We start from the raw sequence: 11,432 nt of genomic DNA on the forward strand, positions 1-11,432 counted from the left end.
ATGAGGAGTCTGAAAACTCTGAGTTTGTCTGTCTGTCGGTGGTCTGGGTGCTGGGGCGCTGGCTGCTAACTGTGCATTATTCCAAAACTTTTTCTTCTTCGACCACTTATTACCCTAGTTACCACTCTACGGCTGACTCTGGTGCTGGTCCGCAGATCTAGCTCTCTTAGCCTGTCTGTCTTTCTCTCTAGATTCAACAATCTTTTTTTTCTTCTCTTTCACCTGTTGTATATGAACGGTCAGTCGAGTAAAGTCTAACTCCTTATTCAACATAGCCCCCTGGCACTAAGTACCAGGTTATCAGCAAGGCCAGATGCACTCATCCGGGCTCTCATATTACTAGCCAACTCTGGTGCATAGCGGGCTAGTTTATTAAACTTCAAAGTGTACTCCTGGACACTCATACTACCCTACTTCAGATTCATAAACTCTTCCGCTTTGGCCTCCCTCAACTCCAGAGGAAAGAATCAATCAAGGAAAGCTTTCACAAATTCGCCCCAAACTGTGGGCTCAACACTTTGACCTTTTTTATCTTCCCAGTCGACATACCATTGATTCACAACGTCCTTGAGCTGATAGGTTGCTAGCTCCACCCCTTCAACCTCATCCACATGCATCACCTTAAAGATATTTTCCATCTCATCCATGAACACTTGTGGATCTTCCTCCACCTTGGTGCCAGTGAACTTAGGTGGGTTCATCTTCATGAAATGTCCGACTCTAGTAGCCTCAGACGTAACAGATGCAGACCCAACATCTTTCGATCGTTGAGCCTGGTTAGCTACCAACTATGTCAGCATATGAATAGACTGTCTGAATTCTGCATTTGAAATATCTCCTTGAGCAGTTGGGGGACGGTTGGCATTAGTCTGCGGAGCCCGAGGTGGACTAGTTGGGACTGGACGGACTCCCGGAGTAGGGACAAATTCTGGAGTGTGAGCCCTGTTACAGGTTTGCATCCCATGGGTGGGACGAACTTCATCTACCTGTGGAGGCATAACTGTGTTTCTGAAACACAAGTGAGCATTGATTAGGGAACAGTTCAGACTCTGAAGCACGAAATAAATCACAAAGAAGGGAAACATTTCCTAAACGCCTACTAGCCCCCTACTTATAAGTGTGGCGCGCTACACACCCATAAATAGGACTCTACCCAACGTGATTTCGCAGACATCCTAGGACCATGAATTGTGCTTTGATACCAAGTTTGTCACGACCCGAACCAGGTCCTGGTCGTGACGAGCATTTTGAACCATGGAGGCCCAAAACACCCCTATCTGTCTGGTAATCATGCACCTAATTCATATGATCAAAGTAATTTAGAAGAAACATAATAATTTGGAAACATGGTCATAAATATGAAAAGAAACAATAACGGGGAATAAGGTTCCCCCAACATCAATCAATCTCTAAACAACTATCTATGAAAATCCCTAACAAATGACTGAGTCAAGTAACTGTATATAAACTGGGACAAGGCCCCCAGTAGACCCTCAAAACCGAATATAAGATAAAAGGACTGTAGGACATAAGACCTTCCGAAATATAGAAGGCTCACCACTTGTCTCTGCAACTCTGTCTGAATGATCTACTGATTTTCTTGACCCCTAGACTGGGCCTCTGAACCTGAGAGGTTGGAGAGGGGAGGGGGGTCAGCATAAAAGTACTGGCACACAGAGATATCAAAACAAAACATAATATTTTTACAATATATAGTTGAGAGCCATTATAAAGCAAATTTCATATCAAATCATTTGAAAACACATGGGTGTAATGCAAGAGTTTCTCAACAACAATGAAATGCAACTGAGATAGGTGGAATACCCTGCATAATTTACACCAACTGTCAAACCCCGGTTGTCGCCGAGATTAGAGTATACGTGAGGGGAAGAGACACAAGATCACACAGTATGGTGTCTTGACCCAATAGTAGTGCCCAAGACCACTTAGCCCGGGCTTCTACCTATAGTCCCAATTGGGGAATGACATGAAGTCAAGTAAACAAGATCACTTAGCCTGGTACCAATGTTCCAAGTCGGCAAATACGTTTTTCTAGCGATGAGCCCCTGTGTCTCAAACGCCTTCTTCGGGCATCCACCTTTCTCATGTAAAATCAATGCATTCAAATTTCATCTTATTCAATTACATATCGTATTCTGAAGGGTATCATCATACCCGACTTGCAAGTCATCAATATCACATCCACATATGCATAATCATGTAAAAACTAAGGTGCTTCATCATTTACAAGTGGTGAACAATATTTATTTCAAATTCATGCTCTTTTTTGTTGATCACAATACAATATGGAGTATCGAAACATTATCATGGGAATTTGAAAACAATTTATCATTCGTATTTATTAAATTTCTATGGAAAATCTCAAATCACATATGCATGGTTTCAACCATTGAAGTATATAGGCAAACAATTCCCATGACATAAAGAAAATGACTTAGAAATCATATTGAAAGAAAGATATTAGCATTTGATTGAAAACCCCCATTTAAAAGCATGCATGTTCATAAAACAACACCCATGAGATTTTTGGGGTAACCCCACGTACCTCTATTTCCAAGGATAATAGATGTTTCTTGAAGCTTGCAGATTGGTGATTCCGAATATGTAATTATCTTTGAAAACCTACGGTCAAATCTTGAACTATTTGGGTTTTTATTTTTGAAACACTAAGGAGAATCTTGAGCACTTTTGATGAATGAATATGTATTTTGGGGTCCTTGGAACTAAATCTCGTGTTTTAGGGCCAAGTAAGGGTGGAAAATGACCACTTTATCCTCAACACGGAGTGTTTAAATCACTAGAATTCCTTACATAGGCACTGCCCATCCCATTGCGTATGTTCACATAGGCGCCGCCTAGGCTATCACCTATGTTCACATAGGCTCCGCCTAGGCTATTGCTTATGCTTTCCAGTGGCCATGGGCGATTGGTTAGGCGATGCTTATCACTTTGAAAGGCCATAAGTTCTTGCTCAGGTGTCGGATTTTAGCCAAATTGGTATCATTGGAAAGCTAACTCGAATACCTATCATTTGACACATAGTAGGTTCCCTAATTCGACATATACAGAGAGTTATGGTCGAAGGAAACTAACACGATATTTCACATGCTACACGATAATTAACATGTCGTATTGACATAGGATTTTATGACTTCGGGATTAACAACACATTGAAATCATGGTCTATATTGTAGCCCGAATTGTGGGGCGTTACAGTATCTCTCATTAAATAACTTTTGTGTAACATGTATAAAAGTCATGCATATTAGTACAATAAAAGATACATATAAGATTATTATAATATAGTATGTATCTCTTACAAATTTGAAAAAATGTATCTCTTGTTATAAGATTGTTAAATGTCAAGTCCAATGATGTCAAATGCATCTTTCAATATATCCAATACATTTTGTCGTCTTATATCTCTGTTTCCATTACACATCTACTTAATTTATATCTCATTAGATAACTTTAGTGTAACATGTTGAAGAAATATTCATATTAATACAGTAAGAGATACATATAATATTGTTATAGTATAGTATGTATCACTTACATAAATGTATCTCTTCTTATAGATACATGTATCTTTCATAATAATATGTATCTCTTCATGAAAATGCATAGAATTATTATGTATATTACTTGATAATTTCGGATATAACATATATCTCTGTCAAAATTATCTATATTTTGTCTGTCATTTTTTAGAGTATGAGTTATGTTATCAAAGAGATTCTACCATCTCATTTAAGATTTGGAATCTCCTATAATGCCAAGTCCAAAGATGATTTTAAAGCGGTTATCGGACAAGAAGTAGTTAGCTTATTTAGTGAGACTATTTCTAGGTGTTATCTCAAGATCCCTCGTTCAACTACATAGGACAAATTACAAAAAATTTGCAGATGATTAGTTGAGTTGTTTGGTAAGTCTATTTATCTTGGACAATGTTTTTATGATATTCTTACATATAAAGTTAATGAAATATCATGTTAATATAAAATAAAATTAATGTATCTACTGATATGTTAAACGCAGGAATAACAATAGTCATATTCCAACAAATATTATTCATCAAAGTTTAAAAAGTAACAATAATTTCATAACTGATTTGTCCAACAATGAAAAAAAAATTAGTGAGTAGTAATATATTGCAACAATTTGATGTAGTCTAGAACCTTACTCCTCCTTTGAAAAGAAATTACAAGTACGTCTGTTGTGACCTTTATAATCACATTGACCGCAATAATTACTATTCGGTGTAAGAGTTTTACTTGATTTCTTGTGCCTTCCTTTCTTTGGCCTTCCGGATTGTCTTTTGTACTTTGGAGGTAACACAACTTCATCTAAAATATCCTGTGGTATAATTCAATCTTTCTTATCCGGCATTAGAAACACCGATACTTCATAGGTATCGATGCCCTATCCTGTAAAAAAACAAACATTTATTTATCAAACTTTCTATGTATCTCTTATTAACATAGGTATGTATCTCTTATTATCACAACTATATATCTCTTGTATATTACAACTTGGATATATCTCGCATAATTCAGAAACATAAAGCTGATGCAAAAATAGATAACATAATCTCGACCAAATATGTTAAAAAAGACTGTCAGATACATAAAATAAATTATGTATCTCAACATGCTCTTGCAAACGAAATATGTTTCGACACAACATCTGATCATAAAACATGTATCTTAGAAAATCTGAATTATTTGTTTTTCCTAGAGCAAGATTATGAAACACATGAGATACACAAATGTATAAACAAACAAAATAGTCTACATACCTCAATTTAAAATATTTTATTTTTTTCATTGTGAAATAAAAACAACTGATACATATCTTTGTTTGTCCGATCTTTTGGCTTTAAAGTTGAAAGAATGCTTAATGGCATACAATGCCATCACTCTTATATCCTTCGTACTTGATATCAATAACCTAAATACCAGAGTGACGTAATACCACCGATATATTTACTGTAAATAGTTGGAAAAAAATAACACCAATAAAAAAAGAGAAAAACAAAAGAAGAATGAATCTGAAAGTTGAATATGGAGAAGAATATTTTTTAAAAATTGCATTACTAAGAAATAACATTTTCTTGGGGATATTTAGATGTTAATTAGAAGATCTGTTGAGTAAATTACTCCTTAATTGCATGAACTTTTCATAATTATAGCAAATTAGTTGTTTTGTAAGATGTATCATCAATCATGTATCTCTTTTAATATTATGTATTTGAAAAATTAAAAATCAAAATTTTATGAAATTTTAAAACAATTAAAATAGGATGTAATTATGAGTAAACTAGTCGAAATTTATATAAGTTTTACTAAAATTTAGGCAGGTCAAAAATCAATCCAACTCACATTTATTTGGTCAGAATAAACTAGGTCAAAATGGATTAGATAACGGTCTATGACACAACTCACCCAATTTTTATTAATTTCTTTATTTGTTCTTTCATATTTTTTTAGTACCGAATAATTTTTTTTTTAATTGTGGTTATATATGACATATCAAACAAAATAAAGTCTTTTTAAAATATTTTCTCAAAATTTCTTAAAAATCAATTCGGGTTATATATCAACCTAATTTCTATTAGGTTACATGTTGACTTGAGCTAATAAAGGAAAGATTACTTAATTGAATGTTTTTTCTAAAATGTTTAGTGCTTTTAAATATATTTTTTTATTTATTACCTAGACAATCATGTGGAGAAAATATTTACCATCTATAACAATTGTACAATGTATGAAAAGTGAATTATGTATGCAATATAAATGTATTAGTAGAAGTGTATTAAAATGTATTATAGTTGTTTTGGTAAGAAAATGTACTATGTATTAAAATCGAATTATGCATGCAATAAAGGTACTATACTATGTATTAAAAGTAAATTATACATGCAATATAGATGTATTATAAGTGTTTTAAATGTATTGTGTTTGTTTTGATAATAAATCTATACTATATATTAAAAGTGAATTTTGCATGTATTAGAATTATATAGTTATAAATGGTAAATATGTTCTAAATACGATACATTTAATTAAGTTTCCAAACTTAAAAGGGTCGGGCAGGGTGGGTTTGATTTTGCCGCTAGGCTTACGTACTGGGTTGTGACTTGTGAAGCTTGGGCTTTTTTATTTTTAACGGGCCTAATGAATAGTTGCAAGTGGCTCCAATCAAACAGCCCTATATATAAACTAGAGAACCCTAGCAAAACAATTTTTCTCTCACTCTGTAACGGCTTCAGCTTCTGCATCTATATCGTGGTAAGTTCTCTTGTATATTGAAATTTACTTGCTTAGGCATAGTAATATGTTTTGCTAAATGTCGAATTCGATTTAGGATTTTAACCAATTAATCTTCGCGACGCCATGTGAGCTTTTTTATAATTGTCTAACTATATATATACACGTCAAAATGGTGATCTTAGTTTAGTTGTATACCTTTGTCTGGTGACCTTTTTAGTGTCAAATTGCTGATATCATGGTGAATTAGTTGAAACGAAAAAACTTTGGTGCCTGATTTTCGATGAATCCAGTTATACTGTAAGGGGTCGTTTGGTTGGGAACAAGTTATCCGGAATTAATTATCCCTGGGACTAGCTAGCTAAAACTCAGGATTAATTAATCCTGCATTTATCTCGGTATTATTATACCTTATAAGAAATGACGCCTAACTGCTCAGGCGATTCAAATCTTAGTATGACCAAGCAATGATGAGCTGTTGAAAAGCGATGATGTGAAGTAGGCTTTATTTTTTTGGGGGCAGGCAGCTTGATTTGTTATAGATGGAGAGTTTAGTTAAGATTGGGATTTGTTGGACTAGTGTTGATGTTGTATTCTTGTATTACTGCAGATTATCATCAAGCGATGGCTGTTGCATTCAACAACGTCAACTCTGATTCTGGCCTCAAGAAGCTTGATGAGTACCTTTTGACCCGCAGTTACATCACCGGGTGAGATATATACTCTCGTGACTTTGAGAACGGAGATGAGATGTTCCATCTGATGATTTAATTCAAATGCAAATGTTTGTTGTTTAATCCATGTCTCAGGTACCAAGCGTCCAAGGATGATATCACTGTGTATTCATCTCTAGCAAAACCCCCATCAGCTGCATATGTTAATGCATCTAGGTGGTATAAGCACATTGATGCACTTTTGAGAATCTCGTAAGTTGTTCAGGACCTTCGTCAACTTTCAATTTTCCATTTGATTATATCATTGGTATGTTTGGCTGAATATCATATTCTTGCAGTGGTGTATCTGGCGAAGGCGCTGGTGTTACTGTAGAGGGGTCTGCACCCATCTCTGAGGCTGTGGCAACTCCTCCTGCTGCTGAAAGTAAGGTGTGATGTTTATCTGGTCTGAATTGATATTTAGTTTATGTTCCCTTCTGATTTGGTCTGAATTTTCTTTTTGTCATCATCAGCCACTTTATAGCATATGGTACAGCAATGCCATGTGAAACTGTGAGTTGACTATTGCAAGTGAAATAATCTTCTCTCCTTTGCGTCTCTTTGATTAATATGGTCTCTAGGCCCCCGCTGTTGAAGATGATGACGACGATGATGTTGACCTATTTGGTGAGGAAACTGAAGAGGAAAAAAAGGCTGCTGAAGAACGCGCCGCAGCATTGAAGGCGTCAGGGAAGAAGAAAGAATGTATGTTTGTACTGTTGTATCCTGACTAAAATTTTCAATATCAGCTTTGATTTAGGAACTTGGAATAACATGTGATGTTGCTTGTGTAGTTAGTGGCTTCATTTAGGACTTCTTTACCTTTTCATTTCGAACCATATCGAACACTAAGAGAAGCTTGTGGAATCTTTGAAGTTCATAATGAGCATAGTCTGACATTGCTTTTGATCTCATTTGACTTCAGCTGGCAAGTCCTCAGTTCTCATGGATGTCAAGCCATGGGATGATGAAACCGATATGAAAAAGCTTGAAGAAGCCGTTCGAGGTGTTCAGATGGAAGGATTGACTTGGGGAGCAGGTGAATTTCTGTTCTTTATTCTATTAAGTTGAATTTTATTTTAACCTGAAGTTTTGTGGGAAAATTGTTTTTTCATCATTCCAATACCTTTTAGCTTTTATTTCTTGAATGCCCGTGTCCTATTCCTTCAGTCCACTGATTTGTCTTGTAAAGTAGTTAAAATGTTGGTGTTGTTGACAAGCATCACTGTGGTTTCATTTCCAGCTAAGCTTGTTCCTGTTGGATATGGTATTAAGAAGCTGCAAATTATGCTTACCATTGTCGATGACTTGGTCTCTGTGGATGATCTCATTGAGAATTATCTGACGGTTGAGCCTATCAACGAGTATGTTCAGAGCTGTGACATTGTTGCTTTCAACAAGATATGTAAGTAAATGATGTACTGCTTATTTTTAAAGTTTGGGGTATTAAGTTCCTTTTCATATGTATCATAGATGTTATTTTTGGCTCTTATGTTTATCATCTGATCTGCTTGTTACAGGATTTCTGTTACTCCGAAGTTTTGATGGAAATGGGTGGCGATCAGTAGTTCTTTGTTAGCTTCTCCTCGTGTTTCCCTTTTTTCCTCGTCAAAACTGTGTACCTGATAACACAACCGTTTTGCTACTTGTTTGGAAGAATATTTACTTGTCTGAGTATCGGTTTTGAAATGACTTCGTTGCTGTTACTGGCTTCTTCATTGATGCGACAGTTTTATATTTTCTTATACTATTGTTGAATGCACTAAAGCAATGCTATATGACGTTCATTGCATCATTTACTATTATATGCATGGTCTTAAGTGTGCAATTCATCAATATATTGCTGGTGAAATAGCAAAGTAGAAAATTGTTTACATCTCTTGCAACCATGACAAGTAATTGGAAGCTAATTTTTGCTAATTCACCCATCCCTTTCCCCCGCTCCTTACTGAACTGGGGGAAATCAATTTTTGCTCTACTTTCTCCGTCTCGTGAGTAGACAAGGCATCCATTGTTTCAAGTGACCAACAGATCTTAATTCCCCGAAAGCACATGTCCAAATAAATTAAGACTGTCATGTGAACTGGGCCGGGCCAACCTGAAATTGGCCCATGTCATTTAACCCGTTTGTGGGCCGAGTTCGGGTTGGGGGGAGAATCTAAAAAATAAACTCAAATTAGGGTGACTTTCAACTTTTAGTCCTACATAAAAAGACTTTGTTAAAATAACCTTTACTTATTAACTCATATTTTTTTGGACGAAAATACTGCTCCAATATATTAGCTTTTCTTTCTTCCAAAACAAAACATCATCGCTCTTTCTTTCAATCAAATAAATTCGCACGAGCATTGCTCTTTCTTCCGATCAAATAAATTCGCAGCCGTAAGATTTTTTCAGGTAAGAACTTCATCATCATAATTCTCTAATTCTTTAGGGGTGGTTGGGTGGATTTTAGCTCTGTGTAAACATCCAATTTGCAGTAAATTTAAGCATATTGATGTATTGCGGTGAATTTTAGCTCGTTATATAATTAACATATTGATTCGATTTTTGGGGAGTTGAACGTAAGCTGGAGTTTGGCTATGCTGTTGTTGTAGTAACATATTTTTCATTGAGAAATTGTGTCGAACAGGTTGTGGAAAGTTTGTTATTGCGGTTATCACTCTGTTTGAGTAGTTGTGGGGGGTTGGTTTTGGAGAAAAAGGCAGTAAGCATGTGACTATAAGCATAAATATATTGCTTGTAAATTTGGACCACCACTTACTAAGAATTTTCTGGTTGGTTACTCATTCATTTGATTATTATTGATTAATGGTGTCAATTATATGTAGGTGGTCATTGACAATGAACTTGTAGGAGATTTAGTTGGTTATTGAGATCGATGGACAAGAGAAATTGGTTGTGGAAAAAGAGACCTTCTGAGAAGAGCATTGGTGAAATTGAGAGTTCTGGTTCACTCTCTTCACATTCAGAATGACACTCTAATGAGTAGGTACAAGGCAAAAGAAAGATTTTTTTTTTTTGTTCATAGGATGTCTTGATAATCTCTTTATGGCCTTCTAATTGATTGTGCTGATATAAGGAAGCTAATACTTTGATTTGAGTATTCGTACTCAAATCTTTATATGCATGTATATTTCAAGCTGAAATGGTCGAGTTAAATATTCAGCTCATGTTTTCGTAGTTAAAAGTGTTATACTGCCAATGGTTATACTCATAAAACTTTAGTATGCTTCAATGCCTTCTGCAAAGCTGAAATTGTGTGCTTGCCTTTTTTTTTTTCCTGGTAATTCCTTGTTAGTGCTTGTTAACTTTACTATTCTCACTTCAACACTTGCAATTTCTGCTATTTGGAGCAGGATCCGTTAAAAGAAGCTCCAAAAAATGACAACCAGTCACCAGAAGTGACCTCAAAAGCAGCAACTATTAATAATGAAGCCAAGGAAAGTCCAAAGAAGTTGATAGAAAAGTTATCAGCTGCTTTGGTTAATGTTAGTGCTAAAGAAGACTTAGTTAAGCAGCATGCTGAAGTGGCAGAAGAAGCTGCTGCAAGTATCTTCAATCATGCATTTCTTAGAGATAATCTAAACAATATCCACTCCTTTTGCTGTACATGAGTTATAACCATGCCTTATGGGCAAGACTTTGGAAAATTGTTGAAATTAAAAACTTTTGCCCAAGAGGCAACAATTTATTCTTTAATTACACTGATTAAATTATTAACATCTATCCAACTCTTGCCTTATGAGCAAGACTTAATTTAGAAAATTGTTGAAATTGAAAATTTTTGCTCAAGAGGCAAAAATTTATTCTTTAATTGCACTGATTAAATTATTAACATCTATGCAACTCTTGCCTCATGGGCAAGCTTTGAAAAATTATTGAAATTAAAAATTTTTGCCCAAGAGGCAACAATTTATTCTTTAATTGCACTGGTAAGATTATAAACATATATGCAACTCTTGCCTCATGGGCAAGACTTACTTTAGAAAATTGTTGAAATTGAAAACTTTTGCCCAACTCTGGTTAATGTTAGTGCTAAAGAAGACTTAGTTAAGTAGCATGCTTGCATGTATTTTCAATCATGTATTTCTTAGAGATAGTCTAGACAATATCCACCCCTTTTGTTGTACATGAATTATAACCATGCCTCATGGGCAAGACTTTAGAAAATTGTTGAAATTGAAATTTTTTGCCTAAAAGGCAATAATTTAGTCTTTAATTGCACTGATTAAATTATTAATATATATACAACTCTTGCCTCATGGGCAAGACTTAATTTAGAAAATTTTTGAAATTGAAAACTTTTGCCAAGAGGCAAAAATTTATTCTTTAATTGCACTAATTAAATTATTAACATATATGCAACTCTTGCCTAATGGGCAAGACTTTGAAAAATTATTGAAATTAAAAACTTTTGCCCAAGCGG

At 35.0% G+C, this 11,432-nt stretch overlaps 1 protein-coding gene across 1 annotated transcript; it reads left to right on the plus strand.

Moving 5' to 3' along the window:
* Positions 1-6,914: 6,914 nt before the first annotated feature.
* Positions 6,915-10,721, plus strand: LOC107843461 (elongation factor 1-delta 1; the record flags this gene model as incomplete). Its single annotated transcript, XM_047398654.1, is given in 8 exon segments — positions 6,915-7,000; positions 7,100-7,216; positions 7,303-7,393; positions 7,585-7,708; positions 7,929-8,042; positions 8,247-8,408; positions 9,835-9,995; positions 10,363-10,721. Coding segments are annotated over 7 exon segments (705 nt in total). The 3' UTR covers positions 9,846-9,995; positions 10,363-10,721.
* Between the last annotated feature and the right edge of the window lie 711 nt (positions 10,722-11,432).

This window comes from Capsicum annuum, chromosome 10 (assembly GCF_002878395.1).
Source record: "Capsicum annuum cultivar UCD-10X-F1 chromosome 10, UCD10Xv1.1, whole genome shotgun sequence".
Classification (NCBI taxonomy): domain Eukaryota; kingdom Viridiplantae; phylum Streptophyta; class Magnoliopsida; order Solanales; family Solanaceae; genus Capsicum; species Capsicum annuum.